This window comes from Ochotona curzoniae, unplaced genomic scaffold, assembly GCF_017591425.1.
Source record: "Ochotona curzoniae isolate NIBS_2020 unplaced genomic scaffold, NIBS_Ocur_1.0 contig_1, whole genome shotgun sequence".
Lineage (NCBI taxonomy): Eukaryota > Metazoa > Chordata > Mammalia > Lagomorpha > Ochotonidae > Ochotona > Ochotona curzoniae.
In genome coordinates, this window is record NW_024464918.1 from 14,950,212 (window position 1) to 14,977,409 (window position 27,198).

General features: G+C 52.1%; 2 protein-coding genes across 6 annotated transcripts in view; one reads left to right on the top strand and one right to left on the bottom strand.

Annotated features, from left to right (window-relative positions):
* CYFIP2 (cytoplasmic FMR1 interacting protein 2) overlaps positions 1-27,198 on the bottom strand; it is a 111,317-nt gene that overhangs the window by 34,546 nt on the left and 49,573 nt on the right. For 4 of the 5 annotated variants that reach the window (XM_040989407.1, XM_040989489.1, XM_040989568.1 and 1 more), the window contains 12 exons: positions 25,902-26,021; positions 25,000-25,125; positions 21,301-21,467; positions 20,234-20,381; positions 16,944-17,097; positions 15,940-16,096; positions 15,296-15,392; positions 13,736-13,812; positions 12,195-12,303; positions 10,787-10,906; positions 5,558-5,757; positions 4,006-4,093 (listed from right to left, as the gene is read on the bottom strand). In XM_040989407.1, coding sequence (XP_040845341.1) covers positions 4,006-4,093; positions 5,558-5,757; positions 10,787-10,906; positions 12,195-12,303; positions 13,736-13,812; positions 15,296-15,392; positions 15,940-16,096; positions 16,944-17,097; positions 20,234-20,381; positions 21,301-21,467; positions 25,000-25,125; positions 25,902-26,021 — 1,563 coding nt within the window. Of the gene's footprint in view, positions 1-4,005; positions 4,094-5,557; positions 5,758-10,786; positions 10,907-12,194; positions 12,304-13,735; positions 13,813-15,295; positions 15,393-15,939; positions 16,097-16,943; positions 17,098-18,048; positions 18,124-20,233; positions 20,382-21,300; positions 21,468-24,999; positions 25,126-25,901; positions 26,022-27,198 lie in introns of all 5 variants that reach the window. The other variant, XM_040989342.1, reaches the window with a different exon arrangement.
* On the top strand, positions 1,386-2,117 carry FNDC9 (fibronectin type III domain containing 9). The gene has a single exon (XM_040989784.1). The coding sequence runs from the start codon at positions 1,440-1,442 to the stop codon at positions 2,115-2,117; it is 678 nt and encodes a 225-aa protein (XP_040845718.1). The 5' UTR covers positions 1,386-1,439.

Consider the following 27,198-nt stretch of genomic DNA (forward strand, 5'->3'; position numbering starts at 1 on the left):
GTCGGGATAAGCAGGGATCATGGAGTGTAAACTCCATCTTCATCGCAGTGTCTCCTCTGCAGCTTGGGCGCCCCTCTCTCTCCTCCTGCATTCTCCATTTTCTGGGAGGAGATGTCCAGCTAAGGGAGAAGGAGCCATTCCCTTTCCGGAGGATTTTAACCCCTGGTCTTTCCGAGAGAAGGGAAACATGGATCGGAAAGCGATAAGGTGTGGTAGGGCTTCCTGTAGCTCCCCTCTCCCAGGAAATGGGCACACAAATGGGATCTGGGCAGACACAGCAGACACACAGGCAGGCCCTCTAGGAATCCGTGAAGCTTAATGCCCGGTTAGGGTTAAACTCTGATCAACTGCTTGTTGCTATGCCACTGTGATATAACTAAAGCTTCTGTGTTCCATGTTCGTCAACACACACTGGGGGAGGTACAGCCATCCCTGGGTTTCTGATCAGGAAAGATTCAATGGAGAACCGTATCTCTCCAAATAAAAGAGCAAATATGAAACTTGAAGCTGGCACTCTCTTAGCAAAGTGGGAGGGCTGACAATGTGGAGGGGGTGCATTTGATGGTATGGAGAAACACACACACACAACTAGAGCTTAGCCTGTGCGCTTCATACTGGGTTACTACACCCAGCAACCTGGTGTTTGAATGTGTATAGTGGTTAAATGGCCTTGTTTTTAACCTTGGTTTGCTCATCTATAAAATGGCAAGGAAGGATGCGAGAATGAGAGAAATGTGTTGTAGTGTTTGCAGCATCTAGCAAGATCTTGTGATGCAGACACCACTGGGCCTCTGGGGTGGTTCTCATTGTTCTTAATGTTCACAGAACCAGGAGTAGAAGCAGTTATGCTGGTCCTAGGAGCTGATTAGTTTGACCTGTGGAACTAATGTCTTTTGGAAACAAAATAACACAGGAAGAGCTTCTGGGGGGCCAGAATCAGCTGAATGATGGGCCAAAGCTCTACTCTGCGCAGTGAAGCTAGGTGCGTTAAGAAAAGGCAGCGAGGAGAATGTTCTAGAACTGAGCTCACAGTACTTGGAGCAGAAGCACTTGGTCAGCAAGGGCAACTACAGGTGAAGCAGTTGCCTTAGAGTAGGTGACAGACCTGTGTGGGCTACAGCGGGGAATTTCTGAGGTCTTACTGAATTTAGCTTTTGTTTTTTCTTCCTCCCCAAGGGAGGACAGTGTTCTCTCTAAAGGCTCTGAGCCAGGTGGGAGCCGCTGGGCTTCTATGGGTGAGTCCTTAGGAAGCCAGTAGGCCCTCAGCTTGGACATAAGACTTCCTTGCTATGCTTAGCAAACTCACGTCATTTGTTGCCTGTGCTTGTTTGTCTATAAGACTGCGATTCTCTTAAGAGTCTCAAAAAGCAGTAGGTCTGATTGTCATACATCCACTCGGGGAGGTGACGCTTGGCTGTGATTCTGGTTCCAGAATCGGGATGAACATCGAGGTTGGGAACGTTTCCTATACAGGAGCCATCATCTCCTGGTCGTCCTCGGAGCCCTGCCTGGAGGACTATTACCATGTTATGTACAGGCCCAACTGGAACAGCATCTTCTCTGGCTATCTTCGCTACAGCTTCCATCACGAGGAGAAGGTGCCTCGAACCATCAGCTCGGTGGTGCTGGAACACCTCGCGCCCTCCACGCTCTACTTCCTGTGCATCAGCTGTAAGAAGGCCGCCTTCCCTTACAGGCACTACTGCACCATGTTCCATACCCTGGATAAGACTCCGCTGGCCCCTGGAAGCACCCTGCTGGATCCTCAAATCTCCCTCTGGGTGCTGATGGCCATCCTGCTGGCTTGCTTCACCGCCGTCTTGGCCTTCATCTGCCTCCAGTTCTGGTGTATCCGCTGCCACGAGCCTCGATGGTCTTACAGAGCCGGCCACATGGAGGAAGCCAACGGGTTGGTGAGATGGCCGGAAGAAGCTCCAGCTCTGGGTCAGCGGGAGGATGACCTTCAGGGACTCCCCCTGGTGGAGCTGCCTCGCAAGAACTCTGGTGCTGCAGCTGAGCCACAACCTGATGCTCATCAAGAGGGCCCTGCGGAGGCTAGAGCCTTCCCGGAGGAAGGTGCCAACCGACCTGCAGTGCTGCCCCGCTGTGGGGAGTGAGACGCAGGAGGGCTGGCCCCAAGCCATACGGCAGGGCTTTTGTTAAAAAAAAAAAGTGTCTGTACTCCTGTGTCTATCCTCTCGTGTTAGTGCCTCGTGGGTCCCCTAGTTCAGGGGAAGGCTGAAGGCAAAGCTACCCAAGCCAGAGGACGCATATTTCACCCTGTGTGCCAAAGCTCAGACAAGCGTTTCTGCAGTAGTATACGGGGGCCCCGTCAGGAACCTAACACATCCTCTTCCCATTGAAATAAACATGGATGTATCATAGAGTAGAAAACAAAAATCTGCATCACTGGTCTAAGAGCCAGCACGTGGCGTGATGTGCAGGCTACTGGAGCTCTGCTGTCAGTTAGCTGGCAAAAGTCCATGGTTGGCAACCTCTGCCATGGAGGGGATCGTTTCGGGAAAGCACAAAACTTGTTCCAGAGCATTTCCTAACTTCCAGGCAATCTCACACCACTTTTTACTCTGTCTGCATTTTCCTTGAACCATGAATGACCTTAACTACCATTAATAATTGATGCTCTTTGTTGAATTGACTCATTTGTAAGACTTAGACTTCATTGAAAGTTTCATCTTCTTACATACATGAAAACCACCAGCACCTTCCTGCCATAAATTGGTGGAGACATGAAGATGAATATGGCAAAAATAAAATAAACATTAAATGTGACTTAGCTGTCTTGCCTCTGAGCTTAAGGCCTTTTGATCTTTTATCTTTGATGAAAAGGGGTCTAAGCCAGTGGTGGGGAGGTATTAACAAAGTGTTAGCACCCGTGTAAGATTTTTTTCCTTAATTTCTCATCAGGCTTGAAAGAATGAACAAGAGGGGTGCATGCTGTGTACATCACCTGAGCTTCTCTTGAGTGGAGAAGCTGTCCTGAGCAGCCTGGCTGCTCTGCAGGAGATGTTGAAACCCTCCCAACAGCACCCTAAAATCCTGCCAAGTGCCCCCTTTGGCCACGTGGTAGCAGCACACACTGGTGAACTTTATTTGGAAATCAAGAGGATTTTGTCACGGTTGTTGTTGAGTGACTTCCCCTTTCAGATCCATCTGTGCTTATTATTTTTTTTTTTTAAATTAGGCCCGGAGTGGCTATTTTTACATTATCATAAAGGAAAATGTTGGTCTTGCTTTTTGGTGTTTGATACATTTTACCCTTTCAGCAGCATTCTTTCCTCCCCATACTGAGCCCATAGGGAGATACGGCTCTCCTCCACACCCTGAGGCCCAGGCAGGACGCTCTCATCACCACGTTCCTGCTCCAACCCTGGGAGGGAGCAGATGTTGGCCCTGCCTCCCAACCCGGGGCGTGATTCCAGCACCTGCAGTCCGGCCCCACGCCTGGCCTGATAAGCGTCCATTTAACAAATGGGAAGGGCTGATGTTTTAGGGAGGGTAGAGTTAGCATTAGGACATGCATAGATGAATGACAGCAGACAGACACAAGCAAGCCTACTGCAATGCCAGCTCCAGCCACCTCGGCATTTCTTTTAAAGCTCTGCTTCCCCACCTTGTCCCTGTCCGCAAATCCCTTGAGCTCATAGAGTATAACACGGCAGAACCACAGGACGACACCACAAGGAATCAACTGAGAGACACGAATCACTGGGAATGCCACATGGGAGGCTCCATAGACCCATTTTCCTGCTTGTTTCAATGCATGCTCAACGACGCCACTTCAGCATCCCGTCCCGGCCCCAGTCTGTGTCCACCCCCATCCCTGCTTGTTGTGAGCAAATAAAGAGGCATGTACTCGCAAGCTGTGTCTGCCTGGATCTCACTGCAGTCTCTCTCCATGCCATCTGGCCGGGCTCATTCCAGGAACACTTCCCTGCTGTTTGCTCACTCGCCCTCCTACAGATGGGCCGGGGCGGCGCTGCTTACCTTGGAGCCGTACAGGTAATAAGGCTGGACGTTGGCGGGCTTGTCTCGTTGTGGTTCTTGGGTGAAAGGAATGGCAGTCCGGACAAAACTGGTACAAGAGACACGAGGAAAGGGTAAGCTGGGTCCCACCGCCGCTGCTCCTGGCGCAGGAGACGGGACCCCTTCCTGACGGGGAGGGGGTTCGCCACGTCTCAGGCGGGTCCCTATCCGGGTGATCAATTCCCCGACATCCTTCCATTGAATTACCATCCCCTGCACGGGGCTGTGGCCACTCAGAATGACAGGAGACAAGGAACAGAGCAAAGCAAGGGAGAGCTGGGTCTCAAAATGGTCTCCCCCAGGGCCCCGTCCTTCCACTTTCAGTTTGGTTCCTCAAGAGCACGTTCTACAAACTCTTGCTATAAAGCAACAGGTATTTTCAGCTTTGCAAGCCAGATGGTGTCGGCTGCAAGAACTCTACTCTGATGCTGTAGCACAAAAACAGTCCCAGTCGACACGAAACCCCCGAGCGTGGCTGAACTCCAGCAAAACCTGACAAATTTCAAATAAGTTTTGCTTGTTGCCACATAGTCGTCCTCTTTGGATTTTCTCTTCCTCTATTGTCCAAAAATGTGAGTTAATCTCACTCTCAACCTGGCAACCAGAGGGGATGTGTGGGCCCAGAGGTTGACATCCCCTGCTCGAGAGCACGGAGACTCGGAAGCCTGTCCCGCTCCATGTGGATTCCTTCCACCCCCTTCCATCGACTCATCTACTCCATCCTGGCTGGGAGCCAGGCTTGGGGTGGGGGTGACAGGAGGGGACCTGCACACACATCCATTTTCTCACCTTTTCCACCAAGCTATGAACCTCTGTGGGAATAAAAGGATTGGGGCCCTACCTTCAGGTCACTGCCTAGCCCAGGGCTGTGTGCTCCTCAACGGAGCCGAGTCCCATTCTGGCAGGCAACCGGAAGCTATGTAAACGAGTGCCTGTCTCCCATGCATGTGTTCAGACTGGGACGTCCTATGGAGGACAATGGGATGGCACCGCTCAGCTCTTCCAGAGTTCATCAATGCATGATTTACATCTGTTCCCAAGGTGTATCTCATAGCAGCAGCACAACTCACTGCTGGCTTGGCTCTCACTAGCCACTTGGTTCCTTAGAATCGTGGCCTGGAATATCCAGCTCCTGCCTTTTGCTCACACTTGTTCCTATTCATCCTTTGCAGCAGGAAGCTGCCCATGAGATTCACATCATTTTGGGACTAGGGCAGGAGGGATTGCCTCCTCTCTCTTGGCCCGATGTTCAGCATCGCCCTTGTTGTGCGACTGGTCCATCACCTCTGGCCTCCCCTAGCACCCAAGAGGCGGGCAGGAGCCCTTCTCCTTGCTCCCCATGGCACCCCTGTCTCCAGTACAGAGCCTGTCCTCAGGAGGGGCCCGAGAGATTCCTGCCACAGGAATGAGCTGACGGGTATACCGGGGCCTGGTGTGGAAGAGGAAGGTGGCCACTCCCTTGACCTCCAGCCAGCCCCAGTCCCCCTGCGTAAGGACCTTCCCACCCCCTTACCGGTTCGTGGAGCCGTTGTAGCAGTAGTTGGGAAGGAAGTCAAAGTTCAGCTCCCAGAAGACATGCAGGGTGATGCGGCCGTACGGGGCTGACACGTTGTGATTGGCCTCCCGGAACATGGCATCGAAGCTGTCCAGTGTCATGTGCTTACAGAGCAGCCGGTGCGTGAGCCGGTTAATCTCGAGCAGCCATTCTAGCTCCTGTCCAGAGAAAGAGCCCAGGGCTGCTAAGGCCACATGCAAACCTTGCACCCAGGCACGAGCGCACTTCATCTTACTGATGCCTTGCACATAGGAGAGAGCCTCCCAGCGAACTGCCTGACCTCCCAGATGGGAACTGGACACCCTGGGGCAGCATCCCCTCCTTTGGAGAAGAGTAAGGAACTGCCCGATCATGCCAGGGAAAGGTGCGGCTGCATGCCCACCCCCTAGAAGGAGACCAGCAACCAAGTACATCCCGCGGGCACAAAGTCTGTTCCCTTGCTTTCTAGTTGTCACACAGGTAAGGACAAAGTTGGCCCCCTGGTGCCACCAGAAAGTGCAAGTGAGGGGTGACGTGCATCATTGGAGACGAAATCTCCACTCTGTGGAAAGCAGTGACAGGAACTACCGCCTGTGCAGCGTGTGCTGCTGGGCCTAGGTGAGGGAAACCATTGCTCATGCGTGCTGCAGGACCTAAGCGGGGGAAACCATTGCTTTGTTAAGGTCGAGCATTCTTGGCCCCTAACCTGCCATGATATAATTCCCTGGAATACAGAAGAGCTGCACTGCTATCGTACTGGACACACAGAAGATGGCCCAGGCACGTAGGCCCCTACCACCCATGTACGAAACCCAGAGAGAATTTTGGGCTCCTGGCTTGAGTCTTGCCCTGTTGCTGGCTGTTGACGCCATTTGGACAGAAGGTCTCTGTCCTTCTTTGAGTTCCACTTCCCTTCAAAATCATATTTCACTTTTTAAAAACTGCTATGGCTGTCAAAGACCTTGGAAAGGCAAAGGCTGGGGCAGCACGATGGCTCACTGGCTAAATCCTTGCCTGGCAAGTGCCGGGATCCCATATGGGTGTCAGTTTGTGCCCTGGCTGCTCCACTTCCTATCCAGCTCCCTGCTTATGCCTTGAGAAAGCAGTAGAGGATGGCCAAAGCCTTGGGCCCCTACACCCACACAGGAGACCTGCAAAGGGATTTAAATCAGCTCAGCTCTGGCCATTGCAGCCACTTGGGGAGTGAACCAGTGGCTGAAAGATCTCTGCGTTTCTCCGTCTCTCTGTAAATCTGCCAACTTTCAAGTAAAAATAAGTAATTATTGAAAAATAAAAAGGGCACAGGCTTCAAGAACATCATCAAGGATGGCTCATCCAATATGGCCAGATGGAATGGCCCAAGAGCCAGCTGCAACAGCCGGACACGGAGCCAGGGTGTCAGGGGCCACAGAACACAGCCCGACTGCTGGGACCGGCTGGAGTCCGGAGTGCGGTCAGGTGGGGAACCCAGCCCCGCTGCTGCTCTCGGAGCTCTGCCTCTCTGAGACTCAGGCTCAGAGGCTGGGGGAACACTAGCATGTGGAGGGAGTCTCGCGGTGGGTTTCCTGTGGCAGATTGGGGTGTCCCTACCAAGATGTAGATGGAGCTGCTGCTTTACACGTTCCATCTGATGACTGCCCCATCAGAGGATGGGCTCAGGGAGGGCTGGCCCTGCAGTTTCTCAAAAATCTGGATTTTATTCCAAGAAGTAGGCACAGGGTGTGTGTGTGATGCACAGGTGGCATGCACTGTGTAGCCACACACAGGGCAGAGACTCAGATTCAGCTTTCTGCTTTGGTCTCCCGGTTCTAGCTCTTCGTGTCCCTACTGGCTGAGCACGGACAATAAACAAGTCAGCGATAAAAGGAACAAACGACAACAAGCTCATCTTTCAGATCACCAAGTTCCCAGGCACACTGCAGGGCCGGAACAAGGAGCAGCTTCTGTTTTGTGGCTGTGACTGCAGCAGGCTCGAGAGCGCCCCCTGGTGCTCACAAGGGAGCAGGAGGAAGAAGTTCTTTCTGCCCTAATTGGTGCTGCTTGTCCTCCACTCATCCTAATCCAAACGGTGCTCCTGTATCATGCTTGCCTTTGTGCTTCTGGCCTGTAAATGGGGAGAAGGCTGCAGTCGGCTACAAGCAGGGCTGCCAGGCTCGGGAGGGCGGGAAAGGCTTTGGGAGCCGGGTAGGCACCCTGTGAGAGGGCCTCCATCCTAGGCTGGGAAGTCAGCCTACCAGGACCACTCCCAGGAGCAGAATGGCAATAATCAAATCCCCTTGAGAAATGGCACAAGAGTTTCCATAGGAGTCAAATCTGTTAGCCCCAAGGAGTGTTAACCAGTGCTGAGGTCTCAGGCAGCAGAGGGGGACTGGGCTCTTCAATACAGGCCCTGCAGCTCACCCCCTGCTTAAACTGTGCCCCCACCACATGGGGCTGACACTGTGGTGTAGTGAGTAAATGCTAGTAATGCTAGCATCTCATATCGGTGTTGGTGCGAGTCCTGGCTGCCGCACTTCTGAGTTGGCTCCTTGCTAATATGCCTGAGAAAGCAGCAGAGAATGGTCCAAGTCCTTCGGTTCCTGCCCCCATGTGGGAGAGCCACACGAAAATCCTGGCTTCAATTGAGACCACCTCAGCTCTGGCCACTGCAGCATTTCCGGAGCGAGTCAGTGGTTGGAAGAGATCTGTCATTCCCTCTCTAACTATGCCAGCCAAAGCAAGCATGACACTTCCGTCATCCTGGAACATTTCTGCCATCCGGGAATGCCCGCTCTGGTGCTGCTGGAACTTCTGAGATTTTGTGGGAGATCTTCCCAATGGTCGGTACCATCTTGGCATCTTGCACGCAGCCAGTAGGCTGCCCGCTGTGAGCTTCCGCTCTTGCCAAGCCTGCTGCACTTTACTCAGCTGTGAGCAAGAAGGGTGACCAACTGCTGGGTCTCGGTAACCCCTCCTGCTGGTGACCAGGCCACCGTCCATCCAACCGCCGTCTCCGAATGGAGTCTTCAGGAAGAAAGGGTGGAGTGGAGGAGGCAACAGCTCCCGGGGCCAGGTGCCGGCCGGGGCAGTTATCCTGACCCGTGGGACAGCGAGCAGCCCCAGGGTCTGCTCCTCTGGGCTTCCCGGGAAGTGGCGGGGTCCCTCATGGGGATGGTGGCTTTCACCTGACACAAGGACCCTCACTGCCTGCTTTGATTTGTTCTCAGCTCTCCAGGAATGGGAAAGGACCACGGGCAGGCACACCCACACTCCAGTTGTGTGTTTCCCACAAGAGATGCTCATGACTGGAAAACTAGTGGAGGGAGAAGAAATTTAAAAAGAAGAAAACAAAACTCCCAGCACTTGGAGATACTCACTGCCAGCAGCACCTTGGCGGAAACAAAGAAAAACTCAGTTTAGCCACACAGAGGTGGTCCAAGATTTCCCAGGGGGAGGCCTGAGGTCTAAGTGGGCGGCTGGCTCAGGTCCACGTGAGACAGGCTGCTGGAAGCTGAATGGGGAGCGGGGCGTGACCAGCTCCAAATTTCTCTTTTAACCTCTCTCTCTTTTTCCCATGAGCTGCTACTTATCCAATACTTCCTATGCTTAAGGAGCTGTGGGAAATCCTCCTGGCAGCATCTCATTCTACTCAGGCCACAATCCTAGGAGACAGCTTTCTAATTTTTTTCAGCAAGAAAATGGGCTTGGGGAAGACAAGCTGAACTCTCCAAGATTGTCCAGCTAGTGAGTGGCAGGGCCAACGCCCAGACCCCAGGCCCGCCTGCCTCTGCAGTCCTGTCTCTCGGTCACTCTATTTATGGCACTTTGTCCCTTTGAAAAAGCAAACGAACCACACACTTTTAATTTGGGAATGATTTCAGCCCTACAGAAATGGTTTAAATACTGCACATTCTACACCTCCTTGTCCCAGTGTCCCTGGTGTCAACAACTTGCACAGTCATCGTGCCAGTAAAGTAGGGACTTCACTCTGGCTCAGCACTGTTGACGGAGTGACAGACTCCATTCAGCTGTGGGCCACGGAAGCCTTCCTTCCCCCCAGGACTCCAACTGATCCTGGACCCCACACTGCTTTCCATTCTACTCATCCATCACCCACAGTTCCTAACAGTTTTTAGTCTTCTCTCTCCTGATGTGGGCACTTTGGAAAGGTATATATATATTTTAAAGGATAGCACTCAACTTGCGTCTATCTGATATCTTGTCATAATTAGATGGAGATTACACATTTGGGTAAGAGTGCATGAGGGCAACAAAAATACCCGTAGCATTAGTAGTTACATTAATATCCATCCTTGCTTAACATGATGTTTGTTGGTTTTCTAACTGTAAAAATCAGTATTTTTTCCTTTGGACTCCAAAGGAATAATTTAACCGATTCATTTCTCAAAGGTTTATTTTTGTCTGTAATTTCAGAAGTGTGGCTACATATATATATATGTATTTATGTATCTGTCCATATAAAATAACATTTACCGTTCGTTAAGAGCTTGGTTCTGCGGTAGTACCTCCTCTCACGGCGCTGTGCAGCCAGCACCACCCATCACAGAGCTCCTGCTCCCCGAACGACACCGCCCACGACACCCTGCTCTCACGCAGCCTCTGCGCTCCTCATCTCCGACTCTGAAGATCTCGGAGTCCTACAACAGCCTGCTCAGGGTTCTCCTGCAGTGACCGTTACGACGGTCTAGTGCTCATTTCCTTTCCTACCCGCCTGCTTCTGACAGCACTGAAGTCCTCTGAGCCACTGGAACACGCTGAGAGGTGGAGAACGAGCTCACAGCAGTTCCAGCTGTTGTCCAGGGAGCATCAGGACAACACAAAACAAAAACTTGTGGTCCCGTATTAATGAAAGACTGTGAATTTAAGCATGGTGATGGCAGATCCCTTCTGAACCCTCCCCTCTTTTCCTTCATCGAGCTGACTTGTCACACGGCTTTTCCCCGGTTGCTAAGGCTCTCTCACATGCTTGCTGGCCTCCACAGGATCCTACGGTCAAGCAGCCGTGCCTGGAGGCTGGTCCCCTCTGGACGTGCCCTGTGCTCTCCTCCACTCCCCCAGGCAGGGGCATAAGGTTATTCTCTTTCTGTTCAAGTCTTCCTCTTGCTACTCCAACTGGGAAAGCGGTCCACTGCTTCTCTTTGCTAACAGCAGGCCCCCGCCTTCATGAAGCCATGGCAGAAACCCCAACCGTAGTGCCCAGGCTCTTACCACAATGGAGGTCAGGTCCTCGCTCTCGAAGCGGCTGATGGCCTGGTCCAAAGATTTATACATAGCAGCAGAAATGCGCTGGGTTATGAGTCTATTCAGGTCAATTGATCTACCCAACAGCTGGGAAGAGAGAAAAAAATAATTACCTAAGTGTCACAAAAAGCCTGACTACTACATGGAATGCACTGACAGGGACCTTTTCAGAAAGGTCATTATTGGGACAAAGGAACACAACTTTGTCAAGTTTCCTGGGGATGATGATTTGGCCGTGCATTCAGGAGAACATGAATTTATCCTCTGGAGATACAGGCCGAGACAGAGAGAGAGAGAGAGAGAGAGAGGTGGGGGGAGCTGTGCCCATGAGAAAGGGAAAGTGAACTAAGCTGGTAAACCATCAGTCATGGCACATCGGGCTACTGGGTACATGAATGTTCCCACTTTCAAGTGCCCCCATAGACTTGATATAAGACAAACCAGGGGAAACCACCATTGGTCCAGCAGTGCAAAGAGGTTGGGCCAAGCTCCTGGCAGCCAGAAATGCTCCTGCTGACGTCCCTAATCGAGCCCTGAGGTTTCTCCTCCATCATTCCTGTGAGCAGCTCTGTCGCCACAGCAGAGCGGCAACCTCAGCCAGGGGATCCCATGTGCTTCTCTGAGGGCGAATTCCAAAGCAAGCGCCCGGGAGCCTGATGTGGGATGGACTGCTTCACTTCTGACCACTGCCTCTGGGACACGCATGGGCATTACTGAGGGTACTTTGTAGATAATCAAAAACATTAATGGAGTACCTGCTGTGTGCACTGCACGTGGCTAAGTGCCAAATGATTAGTCTTAACTGTTACTTCTTTTCCAACCTTCCTTTTTAGCATACATTTCCCACCGCTGGCTGGAGCCCCTGACAGCCATCTCAAGCACACAGACAGCCCCTGTTATTAACATCCTGTGGCTAATTCCGACTTATTACCACTGAAAGCGGAGGTTGCCAGAGTTCTCACAGGGCCCCTGCCAGTGGCAGAGGCACCATGGTCTCCTTCCGTTGGATTTTTCAGAGCAATGGGCCCATCGAGGCAAGCGCTTTCCCTTTCGCACAGGCCTTTTTCTGAGTGCCAGGCTTGCCCTCCATGAGGACAGGGACCAGATGGCCAGCACACCGGGAGCACAGCGCAACAGCAAGTTTGCTGCCAGCTTGCCTGATGTGGGCCAGCAGCAGGAAGGTCCACATTCGTTGGTTCAAGTTCACATTCTGAACCAGGGATGTTTCCCAGTGCCCAGCAGTATTTCTTCTCTGTATGGGATCAGTTGTTAACCCAGTCCCACAAGAGCCAACTGCCCTTTGTGCCCAGAGTTTAACTGCACACTCTTTGTCTCGAGGGCATCAGAGATCTCCAGCACAGTGTCCTTCGCTCACCTGCACGTGTCTCTGCTTCAGGAGTGTTTCATAGCGGTTCGACGGCGGGTACGGAATGATGACTCCATAATTCTTACATTCAGCTCGGAAGCGTTTATCCAGCAGGACACTGCAAGGGATGAGAGTTAAACCAGCACATGACAGCGGGCAGTCCTCAGCAGCCGAGTGACCACAGGACATGCCACTGAGGAGTGACCTCCCGCAACCTGAACTGCTTCCTACTCCAGCAAGGGCCTTCCAGTGTCCTTCTCGCTATGGCGGTGCCATCTGTGAAGCCACTTCTAAGTTAGAGGTGGGCAACCCAGAAGGGGAACCACTTTTGGATTCATCCGTCAGGAAGGCAACAGGACTCGTGCTGAGCGTCACCTGGGACACGCAGTCCTGTTGTTGAGCGGCTGGCATTCCAGTGAAGACGCTGGTGCCACACAGGGCGGCAGAGGCAGAAAGGGTTCTGTGTGGAGTTTACTGCTCACCACGCGCATGTGTGTGCACATTCGTACACGGAGTCATCTTGACGCTCACACCAGCCCCAGGAGGGAGGTGTGCCATGGGTTAAAGCCTGAGGCACAGATGACAGAGTACTCAGTGCTCTGAAAAGGGTCAATTGGGATTGTAGGGGGTTGGGAGTTCAGGGAGACCCACTCATGGGAGGTTCTGTTGGACTCATACAGTAAGATTGGTGTGCAGGGGAAGGGGGGGCTGGCAATGTAGACAAAGGGCAAGGCATGCTGGGAAGCGTGTGCAGACATGAATCTATCCTGTTGAACTGGGGAGAGGGGTCCTATCACACAGGAAGAGGTGAGATCTGAGCCAGATGCAATTAGAAGCTCAATGACGTCATCTCAACCAGCACAGCCCGCGTCGAAGCCCTCGGGCACAAGTGCTGATGGAACATCAGAAGTGAACATGGTCCAGATTCAGACGTGCTGTGATTTTGAGTGCTTAGCAAAGAAAGACTAAAAGAAACCTCCTTCATAAGGAGGATCTAGTCCTCAATGTAGCTTTGCTAGTGCCTTGGGACACATGAAAAGGCTGGACACTCTTAATCTCCATCCTAGCATCACACTGATACCTTTGTTATATGTTTGTAACTTGATGTGGATGAAGCCTCACTATTTTTTTCCCTTCTTGGGGTTGGACGGTACTGAAGGGGATGCATTATGTGAAAGTAGTGGAAATTAACATGTTCATAGGTGGAAACAGAGAGAAGTCAGTCCTCATGCAAGCACTACAGAGATGGACTCCTGCACTGTTGGGAGACACCCTGCACCTCGTGTGACTTAACCCTTCATATGCTGCTTACTCAACATGGCCTTTCTAGTCTAGGTTCCATAGTCCTTTATCCCCATATGTCCACCCACGTCTGTCCTCCCCACCGGCTGGAAGACATTATGTCCTTCCTGCTGCCGTCTGGCACCCTCCAGGCCTGTGGAACTGCCCAGTGTTTCTTCGATGTTAATGCAGCAGGCTGGTTTTGTCATGGAAGATCATGTCTTCCACATGGCAGTGTAAGGGAAGCGCTGCCCACGGGGCTCGCCTACCTGCCGGCCATGGCTTTGTAGTAGGCGAAGATCTGATCTGCCAGTTTGTAGACAAACTGATCGAAGCACAGGTTCACCTGGAAAGGGGAACGGGGAAAGGTCAATGGCGCCCGCCATGCTTCTCACAGACACTTAGGCAGCCAACACGAGGACAGCCAGGCAGGGTTACACAGTGTGTTCAGGTGCAAGATATTGTGAAGGAAAAAAAGATTCTGCAACTAACTTAACTTGGAGAGTTGGATCCTTTGCTCTCAAGATCTTCAGTGAATCAATAGGGAGAAGTTTCAGAGAAACTAGATGACAGGTTGGTGATTAATCTTTGATTCTTTATCACCAGATTCTGGCTCCATAAGGCTCAGTTTGCATTCACGAGGTTTTATGTTACCCCCCCCAGGAATGTGGGATGTGGGGCTTTCCTCCTGCTCAGATCACTGAGGCTTCTTCCCGGACTTTGAACTTCAAGGGTTGGCCGCGGACAGGGTCAAGGTGGGGCTTTTCATTCTGACTCCATTCTGTTCTAGAACCTACTCTGAAGAGTCCTGCACAGATGGCTCAGGCTGCTCCCGAGCTAAGCGCTCTTTTGCTTGGTGCTGTGGCTTGGGGGGGAGGGGTAGTTTGAATCTCGAGGCCCATATGCGAATGACTCGGTCCTCAAAGTCATAACTGAATAGTACTCGGTGGAAACTTAGTCCAGTTATGGTTTTCAGGGGTGGGACTTTGGAGAAGTGCTGAGATTGGATTCCACTGTTAGCATACAGCCTCATGAGTGAATCAGCACAGTGTTTTTAAGGAGCGAGGACACAAGCTCTCAAGTTTGCCATGGGGGTTTCCTGCACTGCCATGGGACTTAGCCAACAATGCCATCCCCAGGTGCCACCCAAACTCCCAAACTGGGGCCTGAAATAACTCTCTTTCTCTCACCAGTAGCTTAGGTTACATGTTTCATTAAGTAACAAAAAGCTACTAACACACTTGGCTTCCTCCCCAAGGGCAGACCACAGCGAAGTGTGCATACAACTAGGCCCTCAAGTTGCCCACGGGCCTTTGTAAAACGGAGATGTTGGCATGGCTATTGTCATACACACACAAAGTCCTTAATGATACGAACATTTAAGGATGAGAAGAGACGGGCAGGACACAGGCTAGGACTGTATAAACGTACTTCAACAAGTTCATGGAAAAATGAAACCAAAACATAATTTTGGTATACTGTTTTTTTAAATCAAGGCATAGTGGGTTTTTTTTTTTCATAATATGCATCCTCACAGACTTTTTGAAGACCCCCTCACATGAAGGGATTTCAAAAACCTTTATACCAACAGCATCTTTTATTCCAGGTTCCATGAATTTCGGAAGCACCCTCATGTTTGTACCCCATGCCCTCACATCTCACACGCAGCTGGTTTCTGAAGACCACAGTGAATGGGCAGCCGGTTCTGCAGGAGAAGCCGTGCCCTTCACCGCCCCCCCCCCCGTCCCCACCCACCACACTCAGTGCTAACAGGCAGAGACAGGTCTCAGGGCAAGACCAGACAACAAGAACGGGGGCCCAGCACTTGCCTCGGCTTCAATCTCATCATACAGGAACTGCTTTTTGAACTTGGTCAGAGCGTAGTAGGCACTGTCGTTGTACAGGTCCAAAGGATAGAGGACGTACCTGCAAGTGAGGATCCAGGAGCTCAGGGAAGGGAGCTGGGAAGGCAGGCAGGCTGGCACACTCAGGGACAGAGGGTGGTGGTGAAGAGAGCCGAGCTCAGAGCTGGGGGCTGGGGGGGGGGAACCACTTTTCACACCTCTCCAGGAGTCCAGTGCCTCCTCCACTTAGGAGGAGGATTTCTGTCCCCAGAAATCCCTAGTCCCTTGGCTAATGAAACCAAGGCCTGAGCTGAAGTGTGGCAGAGCGCTGAATCAGGCGGCTGAATCAGGTGGCTACGGAGCGTGCTGGCTCCTTGAAGCCCAGAGGGGATTATTCTCTGAGCAGGACTGTTACACAATTGACAAGATGCAGAAAGGAAGGGTGGCCCGGGAGGACTCCCGGAAGCTTTCTACAGCCAGAATCAAATGCCCCCTGTGTGCCCCCACCACTGGCTCCCTCTCCACCTCTGTTCCAAGCACTGTACCCCTTCCTTCCGGAAAACACCGAGCTTACGGGCAAGACATTTCCAACCAAAGCACCTGCTGCTGGGCCCAACCCTGCCACTTACTCCATCATGGAAGGTTCTTTGGTTTCCAGGATATGGTCCGTTAGAATCCAAGGCATGGACATTTCAATGGGGAACTGGATTCGCCGGCCCATGGTTAACTCCAGGAAGAATTCTCGGAACCAGAGCTGAGACAGGTCGCAACACTGCTGCAGGGCCTCTGTGAGTGGGGGGAGAGTGGGTGGGTCCCAGGCAGAGCTCAAAGACCACAGTGCTGGTTTTACTTCACGTTGACTATGACGACTGGCCTCACGTTGCTAAGTATACAGCAGGTACCTCATAAATATCAAGTAGCATATTCTGCACCCTTGCACTTTAGCCAAGCCTGATTGTCTACTTGCAAAGCTGCAACTGTCAAACTTTACAGACAGTGGCAGGCTGTGGTGCAAGAAGTGGTGACGCCTCAGTGTAAAACTCACACTTCCATGAGAAGCCCCCGAGTGCACTGCGGCTCCTCACCCCCTTCCATGTGGGCGTTGCAGATGCTGTGTGGTTCAGAGCCCTTCTCAGGTACACCTCTGATGGACAACTTTAGACTGCTTCCTGAAAAATCACTAAATATGTTCAATGCCAACAGGCACAGTTCAACCCCCTAAGTTGAAGACACTGGCCTCCAGCCTGTCCCATAGGATGTGCATCCTCCGGGAGAAGGGGGCTGCAGAGCAGGGACTGGGATGCAGTCCGGCAGGCTCTTCTGCCGGGAGTTCAGCAGGACTGAGGAGCCGGAGGCCAGGTAGCGCCTCGGGGGCTCTGTATCTATGCTCCTGTTTGGATCTTGTTCTACGGAGGACCTCCTGACAAATTCACCACCAAGAGATGCTGGGTACCCGCTGAGCGGTGGGCGGAGCTAACGAGGTGAACAGAGGCTGGTCTTCCCTAGCTCCCAAAGCCTGCCAGAAGGTGGAGCTCCTCCCTGGGGGGTGGGCTGTGCCCCTCTGGGCCTGAGGGCCTTGGCTGCTCTGGGCAGTGGGGGCTCCCATCCCTGGCCCCCCCGCTCTAGAGCTCACCACTGATGTTGAGCAGATGTGTGAAGAAGAAGGACTGCTTGTGGAAGTCCTCTATGGCCAGGACGATGGGGCCATCCAGGCTGCTCCTCAGGGTCTTCTTGGAGCCACTTTTGTCTGCGATGAGCGACTCCAGCATGGTGCGCACCATGTACAGCTTGAAAACAATGGAAGCTGACGTTAGGGGCCAGCCCACCCCCGGGGGGGAGCTTGCTTTGTTCACTAGTGATTTTGTTTGTTTGTTTGATTTGTTTTTTGCTGTTAAACACAGTGTCCTGAGAAGGTACCAGTTGAGGTGGAAAAGTGAATTTGGAACTGTGCAAACCTCAAGGAGAAAGACTGACCAGGCCTGGGGGGGGAGGGGGGAAGCTCCCCAGGGGCTCTGCAGTGTCCCTGGGTGGGTGGGCATGGTGACCCCACAGATTTCAAGGCCCAGGGAGAGGTTCCTGTCTGCCTGCTCAGCCAAGGGCACAGGCATCAGAGAAGACCCTCATCCCATGTACTCTCTGCTTCCCCAGACAGCCACAATGGCATCACGGGTAGGCTGCTGGACTGGAAGTCAAAAGACCCAGGTTCAAGGCCAGGCACTGCTGTTGACTTGCTGTGTGACCTTAGGCAACAAAGCACCCACTCTGGGCCTCAGTTGTACCATCTGCCATGAGGGGTTGGACCAGATGCTGTCTCCCACCAGTCCCTTCCAGCTTTAACCTTAGCAGGAAGTAAGAAAGAGACCAAGCTCAGAATGAGCACCCCCCTCCCACAGCTCACATTTCTGATCCTCTGCATTTTGAAGTCAATTACCGAGTAAGGGCGCCCTCTGGTGGTGTGGGCTGAAAGTTCAGCCTGCAGAAACCCTGGGTGGAAAACGGGTTCACGTTGGTACTTACAAAAGGAGGCTACCAGACAATTAACTCCTGCTTACTGGGAGCCCTAAGTGCCAAGGGCGTGAGTGCGGTAGGGTTGGTCGTTCTCTCTGCTAATCTAGATCTTTCCACACCATCTGTCTCTGAATCTGAGGCTGCAGGGGGCCTTGAGGAGCCGGGCTAGTCCGTTCCCGCTGCCTCCTCCAGAAGAATACCCAAGCCAACCCAGCCGGGCGGTGCTATACCAGGGATCGGCAGCCTCTTCGGCCCTGTGTGCCACCAGTGGGGTGAAACAAAGCCCTCGGGGACCACTGGCAGGCCTAAGACAGAGATAGGAGAGAAGGCAGAGGGAATGGGAGGGCAGGAGAGACAGGGAGGAGGGAGAGAGAGAAAGAGAGAGAGAAAAGCAAGAGGTATTGTATACGGTGGGAAAGCCGCCGCGACACATGGGGGGTGGGGAGGCCTCTGTCTTCACGCTCCAGCCTCCCAGCAACCACATCCTCCTGGGCTCCCTCGCCTCTTTCTCCGGGGCCTTCCCCACCGCACGCCTGGCCCTGACCAGGCCAGCACAGCCACAGATCTGCGGGACACACCGTCCCGTCCCTGCACCGGCTTCCCTTCCCGTGCCCCAGGCGGTGCCACCCGCAACCCTGCCGGCAGCGCCGCCTCCTCCTCCCCGTAGGGATGGCCTGGGGAGTCCCCATCAAGACTGGCCCGTGGGGTGCTGGCTGCTTCCACCAAACTCTAACTGAAAAGCTGGGTGCACCTGTCACAGAGTGAACTCTGTCCTGAACTACTTCTATCTGACCGAGCATTCAATCTGCCAGAAAAACCTATATGCCAGCTACTCCCATGGCTACTGGGCTACTCCCATGGCCACCAGGCCTCGAAGGCTGTAACCAGAGCCCTGGGGCAGGAGTCAGGAGACCTGGGTTCTTGTCCCCCCTCCACTTGGGACTCACCGTGTGACTTGGACAAGTCACTTGCCCTCTCTGGACCTCAGTTTCCCCATCTGTAATATCAGGTAAGGGACCGGGACAAGTTTGCCTCTAAGGAAGCTATTCAAGACCTGTGTGTTACCAACACGACTGGATGGCATCTGGGAGAGGCTGTTGGTGGGCACCCCCCCAACATCTGTACATGCTCCTTCCTCCCCTCCATTTCTCAGTTTCTGCCCTCTGCCTGCCAGTGCCACCTGCATCCTCTCCTTCCATATTCTCGTGGGTCCTAGCTATCCCCTGTTCCTCATGTTTTAGTCCATGCATAGCTCTCCAGGGGCACCCCGGAATGGAGACGCCCACAAATCTTGCATTTCACAGAACTGCTGGTCCAAGTTGTACTGGGTTGTTCCATGCTCAGCAGGTAGATGAGCTCCTGCTGGGCCAAGGCCTAGAACATCAGGGGCAGTTATGGCAATTCTGCTGCAAACCCCACCTTACTCTGCCACAGCGCCCACACCCCTGCCAGACAGACACACATACACAGACAGTGAGGAGGATCCACAGGGCGGGGAGCGGGGAGGCAGGCAACGCAGATGACCCGTGTCGGCTGATTCGGAGCTGAGAAGGTTTTGAAGGTTTTGAAACTGGGGTGCTCCCAGCCTGGGGCTTCTGGGGTCCGTAAGACCCTCTGTGTTATGACGGGACCCATCTACTTTTTCTCAACACTTCAACGGCCTGCCAGAAACTGGATACCCTCAGGGAGGTGGCAAGGAATTAACGATGCCCAGAGTATCTCTTTTTTGCCACCCCTCATGTAATTTGATCATTGCTCTAGACAGGACACAGTTGACATGTGCAAAAGCTGCCGGTGGCATCTCTGAGTCTCTGTGACTATGTGATTTTCTCTAAGGAAGTCAGGGCTCTGCATGCTTCAGAAAAACTTTTTTTTTTTGGTGGGGGTGGGGGATGATGGGGGAATGAGACCATATCAATAACATGGTCTCATCCAAAGTTTTCCTTTCCCAAAGATAATCAGAGCACAGCAAGGTCAAGGTCCCCCCCCAAGATCACACAGCAAGTCCAAATCTCCAGGCTGGGATGTCACTGCAGGGGAAGAGGTCGGGGTTCATCAGTGGGGGACTGCACGGAGGGACTCCTCACGCCCATGGAGATGTGTACTTCTCAGGGGGCCTAGGTGGATATGGTATCACCCCTAATGGCCACATTAGACAAGTGGAGCACAGTGAGATTGTGCAACATGCCCGAGGTCACACAGGAATCTAGAACTAGAACCCAGGTCTCTTGAATCAGAAGCCAGCCATCTTACTCCCTACATCAAATCAGATGGCAGAATAAGGTCAGAGCAGCTGCTCGACCCTGCCCCTCCTGACCAAGGACCACCCCCACTCCCCACCCCGCTCCCCTCTGTCCCTTATGACCAAGCTGGCCTTTGGGTCAACAAAGCTGGTCTGTGCCTGGTACCGCTTACCTGTGTGCTGGATGGCCCCACGGCTCGCCGGGGCACCTTGATATCAAATCCACCTTTTGGGTCCTTCTCCCCTCTCAAGCATGGGTCATTGGGGGGCTCGCGTCCCCCCTCCCAGTCACAGATGGTCTTCCGAATTGCCTGCAGAACACTGGAGAAGCAAGAAGATGGCTAGGGCTAGGTCTCACCTCTCCCAAGAAGGCACCTGCTAATTACGGGATGCTAGGACCACCTGGCTTTACATGCTCATTCACAAGTGTCAATCCCAGAGATGCTGGCTGACTGGACTGAAGGTGCATTTTTGACTGGTGTCCACTGCATGTCTGAGCCTGGGTGGTGCAGCAGAACCTGCACTACTGGCAGGATGGCTACTTATTCTTTTTGGTTATAGAGTAGGACTCTCATGAGCCCAACCAAATCCTTCTTAAGCATTTAAAAGCTGAGTAGACACAATGGCCTAGCAGCTAAAATCCTTGCCTTATAATAGCCAGGATCCCATATGGGTGTGGGTTCATGTCCCAGCTGCTCCATTTCCCATCTAGCTCCCTGCTTGTGGCCTGGGAAAGCAGTTGAGGACAGCCCAAAGCCTTAGGACCCTGCACCCATGTGGGTGCAGTTCCTGGCTTCAAATAAGCTTAGCTCTGGCCATTGAGGAAATATGGGGGAGTGAAGTAGTGGACAGAAGATCTTTGTCTCTCCTCCTCTCTATAAATCTGGCCTTTCCAATAAAAATAATTTTTTTATTTTTTAAAGCTGAGTGATAGATTTTTCTTGTTGCATACTCATTGTTCTGTGGGACGCTGTGCTTAGAGCATCTCACTTTATCCTAGCAAGTGTCTTACAGTCAAGGAGAACAGAGGGGTGGAGATGGTAGAGTAACTTGATGAAGTTCACTCAGCTGGAAGAATGAGCTTCAAAGCCAGAGATGAAGGCTCAGTCCCTCCCAGATGCCCAGCCAGCTGAGGGGCCTTGCTAGAGAACTTGCCAGAAGGGCTGGCTCCGAGGCTGAGCCAAGAAGTTCCTGTGTGGCCAGTACCCAGCAGCCTGCATTCCTGCCAAGGAGGACCCACCTGATAAGGACGTTCTTCTTTTTGCGTACCGCCTGCCTCAGAGGCTCACGCAGGGTCACCTGGGCAAAGTCCTGCAGAGCTGCATAGATGGTGTTCCTGATGGCTTGGTTGAAGACGCTCTCCATCCTGCCCATGAGCACCTGCAGTCCCTTGATCATGGCAATCACCTAGTCGGGCAGAGATCAAGAGTCGGGCTCACAGAGCTCAGCACCCCAGCCCATCCTCCGCCTTCCCCATACTGCAGGAAGGGGGTTGTGTGGGACATCTAGAAGCTCAGGGCCAGGGTTGCTTAAAGTGCTCACTCGGGATGAGGTGAGAGGCAAGGCAGGATGTATGTGGACCAACAGCCTGCTTCCTTCATCAAGAGAGTCTCACTACAGAACAAAGGTGCTGGCACAACTGGACCTGTGCTTCAGGGCACCACCGCTTTTCCTGCTGGCATGAGCTCCTGATTGCTGATTGCGGACTAGAGATAGCAGTTCAACAGACCCGCATTTTGAGTAGCATTCTGGCTACTGTTCGCATATCATAAATCCACAATTTGTATCAAATACAACTTTTTGGGCCAATGCTGTGGCAGAGGATTTTAAGGTGGTATGTGAGATCCTGGCATCCCATACTAGAATGCTGATTTGAGTCCTGACTGCTCCACTTCTGATCTAGGTCCCTGCTAAGGTGCCTGAGAAGGCAGCAAAGGATGGCCCAAGTGCTTGGGATCCTGTCACCCATATGGGACACCTGGACGGAGTCCTTGGCTTCAGGCTTAGGCCTGGCCCAGCCCTGACTGTTGTGGCCATTTGCGAAGTGAACCAACAAGATGGAAAACCAACCAAGCAATCTCTCGCTTCTTATTTCTCTGTAGCTCTTTCAAATAACTTTTCAGATACAGCTTCCCCTTCTCAAAGAGTTTTATAACCTTTGCTTTTGAAATGTGACCAGCCACTGCTTAAGTCCATAAAACAGAAGCTTCTCCTGGAACAGTCTTGGGAAGGGAACCTATGCCCTTTTCTTTGCCTCTTCCCTGCCTCTCACCCACATCTCTGGAGAGAAGGGTAGGCAGGTCCTACAATGAGTGGAGGTTGGCTCAAACTTCCCCTCCCTCTCTGACTGTAAATGTGTGCCCTCGCTCCTGGGGCTCTCTCCTTCCCCGTGCTTTCATTAGCCCATGTACATAGGATACAGAGCTGTATACACTTGTCGCTGCTCTGCCTGCTGCCCGAGGGGGATGGACAGAAACTTGACGGCTCCTGGAGGAAGCCTTTCCTTCTCTAGTTCAGCGTCACCAGCCACAGATCTGATCCTTGGGCCTGACAGCCCCGTTCGTTACATTCTGAAGGGGTAAGAACTTGGAGGGAAGGCATTTGCCAAACCCACCTTCACGTGGCCACCACACTCGTCACTCGCCTGAGGGCATGCTGGCAGCAGTGCAGGGACAAAGCTCAGCAGTGCCCTGCGTGTCCAGCGTGGGGTCTGCGAATGTGGTAGAGAGACACACCCCCTTCTTTTTCTAATACTTGAGGTAGAACAAGAAGGCTGGAGGTAGAGGGAACGGAGCGAGAACAGAGATCTGAGGTGAGCAGCTTATCACAGCCAACTTGGAGAGCTGCTGCAGTGTAGGATCCTGACAGGAGAGAGGCGTCGAGGACTATCAGGTCACAAAGAACCTGAGCTCGTCCCTGGAGGTGTCACACGAACCATGGACTGGGGGAGAATAAACAGTGCAGACACTTCAGAATAATGGCAGACGGGGGCACAGCTCTGTGGGACCCAAGACAAGACCTAGGGAATTGATGAATTGAAGTTTTCCAGAACGAAAAACAGGTGCTCCTCAAGTCATCCTTGACAGGAAAGGAAAACTCGCCAACTTGAAACAATAACGCAATGTAGCCAACACTTGCGACTTGCACCCTGGCTACAAAAGGACAGACTTCTTGTAATTTAGTACTAAGTCAGGAATCCAACTTCCAAAGCTGGGCAAAAGATTTCAACAAATAACACTTCATCAAGAAAGGTATGGAAGTGACTAACACTCCGTGCAAAGATGCTTGCAATAATGAGTCTTTCGGGGAAATGCAAATGAAAATCTCAATGAGATCTGATTATGTACCCACAACTCAGATGACTCGTGACAGCACCAAGGCGGGCAGAGAACGGGAAACAAGCGGATCTCTCACAGAGCTGGCACCAGCTCAAACCCGGGCCACTCTGCTCCTTACATCTACTCTGCTTATCTCCGACAGTTTCTTAAAAAGTTAAACATCCATTTACAACAGGACCATACGAGAAGAAATAAAAGCTCTCAGCCACGTAAGTACTTGCACGCAAATACTTAAAATAGCGTTGTATATACTGATCAAAAGCCATGAATATTCACCAACAACTGAATGGGTGGATGTTTCAACACATCTGTGTGCAAAAGAATAACACCCAACAATGAAAACAAACTCTTAATACACACGTAACAGTGTAAGCGGGCCACAAAAGGCTAAATGATCTAAATTTGGCAAAAACATAAATCTTCAGTGGCCATGACAGAGAACTGACTGCCTGTGTGCGGGGGTAGAGCGAAGCAGGAGAGACAAAGAGGCTCCGGAAGGCTCAAGGGGAAGATGGACGGGACTGTGTTTGCTACTTTCCAAGTACACAAAACTATTTACTCTTCCCACTATTCACATTACATGACTGCGGTTTATTGAGTATAAATTACACTGCGATAAAACTATCAGGAAAACTATAACATCCTCATGAAGTCATTGTGATACAAAAACAGGGTGCTAGTACTATAAAGACAACACACAGAAAAAGATAGCTTCTGAACATTGGAAATATGATGGCTGGGGTCTGGCGCAATAGTGTAGTGGTTAAAGTCCTCGCCTTGCATGCACCAGGATCCCATATGGGCGCCGGTGCTAATCCAGGCAGCTCTACTTCCCATCCAGCTCCCTGCCTGTGGCCTGGGAAAGCAGTCAAGGATGGCCCAAAGCTTTGGACTCTGCACCCGTGTGGGAGACCCGGAAGAGCTCCTGGCTCCTGGCTTCAGATGGGCTCAGCTCCAGCTGTTGTGGCCACTTGGGGAGTGACCCATCGGACGGAAGATCTTCCTCTCTGTCTCTCCTGTCTCTCCTCTCTGTATATCTGCCTTTCCAATAAAAATAAAATGAATCTTTAAGAAAAAAAAAGAAAAAAGAAATACTATGATCAACTTGTATGGACACACGGTTTATTCCCGAAGATACAGTCCCAGGGCTCCTGGGCCAAGGCTATGCCTACTAGAAAGGTGAATATGAACTGGAATGCACGTGAGGGAAGCCCATGGTGTACACTGGCCACCCCAAACATCCAAGAGTGTCTTCTTTCTATGCTGCAACAGGCACCAATGCCTTCACATCTTTGCTACCTGGACTGGCAAACACTGTCCTCAATCTTACTCCGATCGCCCATGGTCTGGGCACTCTTCATGTCTCTTATAACTGGTTTGTATGTCTGTTTCTTCTGTGGGCTTGTTCGGCTCACTTTTCTAGTGGGCTGGAGGTTTTCCTTAAGATTCTCAGGAGTAGAGTTCCTGGCCATTCCTGCATTATAACTCTGGACAGAGATTCGTCAACAGGAACAGGACGGGGAGAACGGACGCCATCCTGGTGGGTGGGACCACAGCGCATCCCTCGGATGGGGGAGCAGATGTGGGGAACAGGCACCTACCTCCACGAAGGCAAACTTCTCCTCGCTGGTGTAATTGTAGCGTGTGGCCCGCTCATACTCCTCCGCCGTGCCGGGACAGTCCTTGTTGCAGAACTTGTCTGTGGGATGCACCAGCTTCCAAGAGTACTGGAAGGGGGGGAAAGCGACACACCCAGACGGCTCTCAGCTGATCCGTGGATAAACACAAGGGATGGACCCACGCAATGGAGCCAGCAAAGAGGAACATGAGTCACGCAGAACACGGATGAAGCCGAACACCGGGCCGATGTCTGGCCTGGTGAAGATGTCCCGTGTAGCGGTGTGTAGGTTTGATACATGGCTGTGTTCTGGATACTGGCTTTTTCTTACATAAAATCTGGGGGTAGCAGCTGACAGCTCAAGGATTTGAGTCCCCGACACCATACGGAATACATAATTGGGACTTTCTGGCTTCTGACCTCGGCACCCCCGACACTGTAGGCACTTGGTAAGTAAACCAGTGGGTATGACGTCTTTCTCTGTCTCTCAAATACACAGATTTTAAAAAGCCAGTACGTGAGTAAGAAAATCTGAGCTAAAAAAAAAAAAAATCCAAACATGAAAGACCACATATTCTATGATTCTGCAGGAAACGTCCAGAACAGGGAGTCCTTTCAAGATAAAGTTGGTCCCTTAGGGCTGCAGGAATGGGTGTGATGATGCGTACAAGGTTTGATGACAACATCCCAAACCTGGCTGTGGTTTTAAAAGCGTGTGGATATACCGAAGACCAATAACCACACACGTGAAATGGCTAAGTTGCATGGTATGCAAACTGTACCTACACACAGTTGCTAAAACACGTGCAGTGGATGGGCAGGCTCTGATGGATTATAAGTGGGAGGTCAGCGCGGGTGGGGGGCCCTGCCCTCTAGGATACCTACCACCTCCATGACGTGGGCGCTCCACTTGGACAGGAGCTGCAGGCCCCTCAGGGCCAGGTCGAAGAGCTCTCGGTACTCTTCGTCTGACTTCTGGCTGTCCAGTCCGGAGCCTGTCACCACCTGGGGAACAGCAGACCGCGACACTCACCCTCCCCAGGCCTGACGCTGCTGCACATTTTACTGACTGCTCCCGGGGAAGTGCTCTTCTGGTAGCCCCTTGGAGACTAACCGGGGCTCAGACAGGCAGCACGCTCAAGGCCACGTGGCTGCTAAACGCTTGGTGGTGCCCATCTGGGGCTGTGATGCCAGAGCCCCACTCACAAGCACCCTGGCGCGGGCAGTGTGGGCAGCGCAGTGGCTTTCAGTGTTTCTCACGGCATACATGGTACAAGATGCACATTATATAGTGAGTCAGGACGTACGCCTGCCTAGAGTGTGTGAACGCAATGATGCTTTTCGTGAAGCTGTGTTAATACCCGCGATGCCCTCTGACCTTCTGTTCTGTCTCGTAAAACACTAAAGCGATTTCTACATGGTACAGACAGCCTCTCTGTGTACTATCCCACAGGAGGATGCAACGCGTATGTATACAGGTGTGCACGCACAAAGCTGTGTGTGCACATGGGCACACGTGTCCCTTCCTCATTATTGGCAGATTCTGGATTTTTTAATTCACTCACTCGCTCAAATCCATTTCTAACCCCAATCGGTTCTCGCCGGGATGTCTCAGGAATCCACTCGTGCCTTCCAGCCAGCTGGCCAACGAGCAGACCCTGCCGTCTGGTCTCAGCTCTCCTGCTCTAAGTGTCCAGCTGGTGGCCACACACATTTCTGTGCTTTGTCACTACTGATTTCACAACCTAAAACAGCTCCCAAGTACGGAGCTGATGTGCTGTATCATGTCGTTATAAGCAAAAACAAATAACAAAAAACAAAAAAACCTAAAAAAACAAACAAACATATAAAGCAGACAATTAAAAGAAAAATCTTTGACCAGATTTGCTCTGAGACAACACCAAACCTAGACTAGAAATAAAGGGGCTCCAGCACAGAAGAAAACTGATTCCTGTTGATCTGCAGATGTAGTTAAGCAAGCTGGAGGTCGGAGCTTGACCTTGACCTTCAGGCACCACTAACCTGGTCTACTACACTCTGCAGGTGTCAGCCACTCGCTACTTCCAGCATCTTAGCTCTGATCAAAGACATTCTCATGGTAGGTTGGGTTTGGAAAACCAGATCACTATGGCTTCTGGCCGAGCGGTGGCGCTCATGAGCCGATGTGAAGTGGGGCATGGAT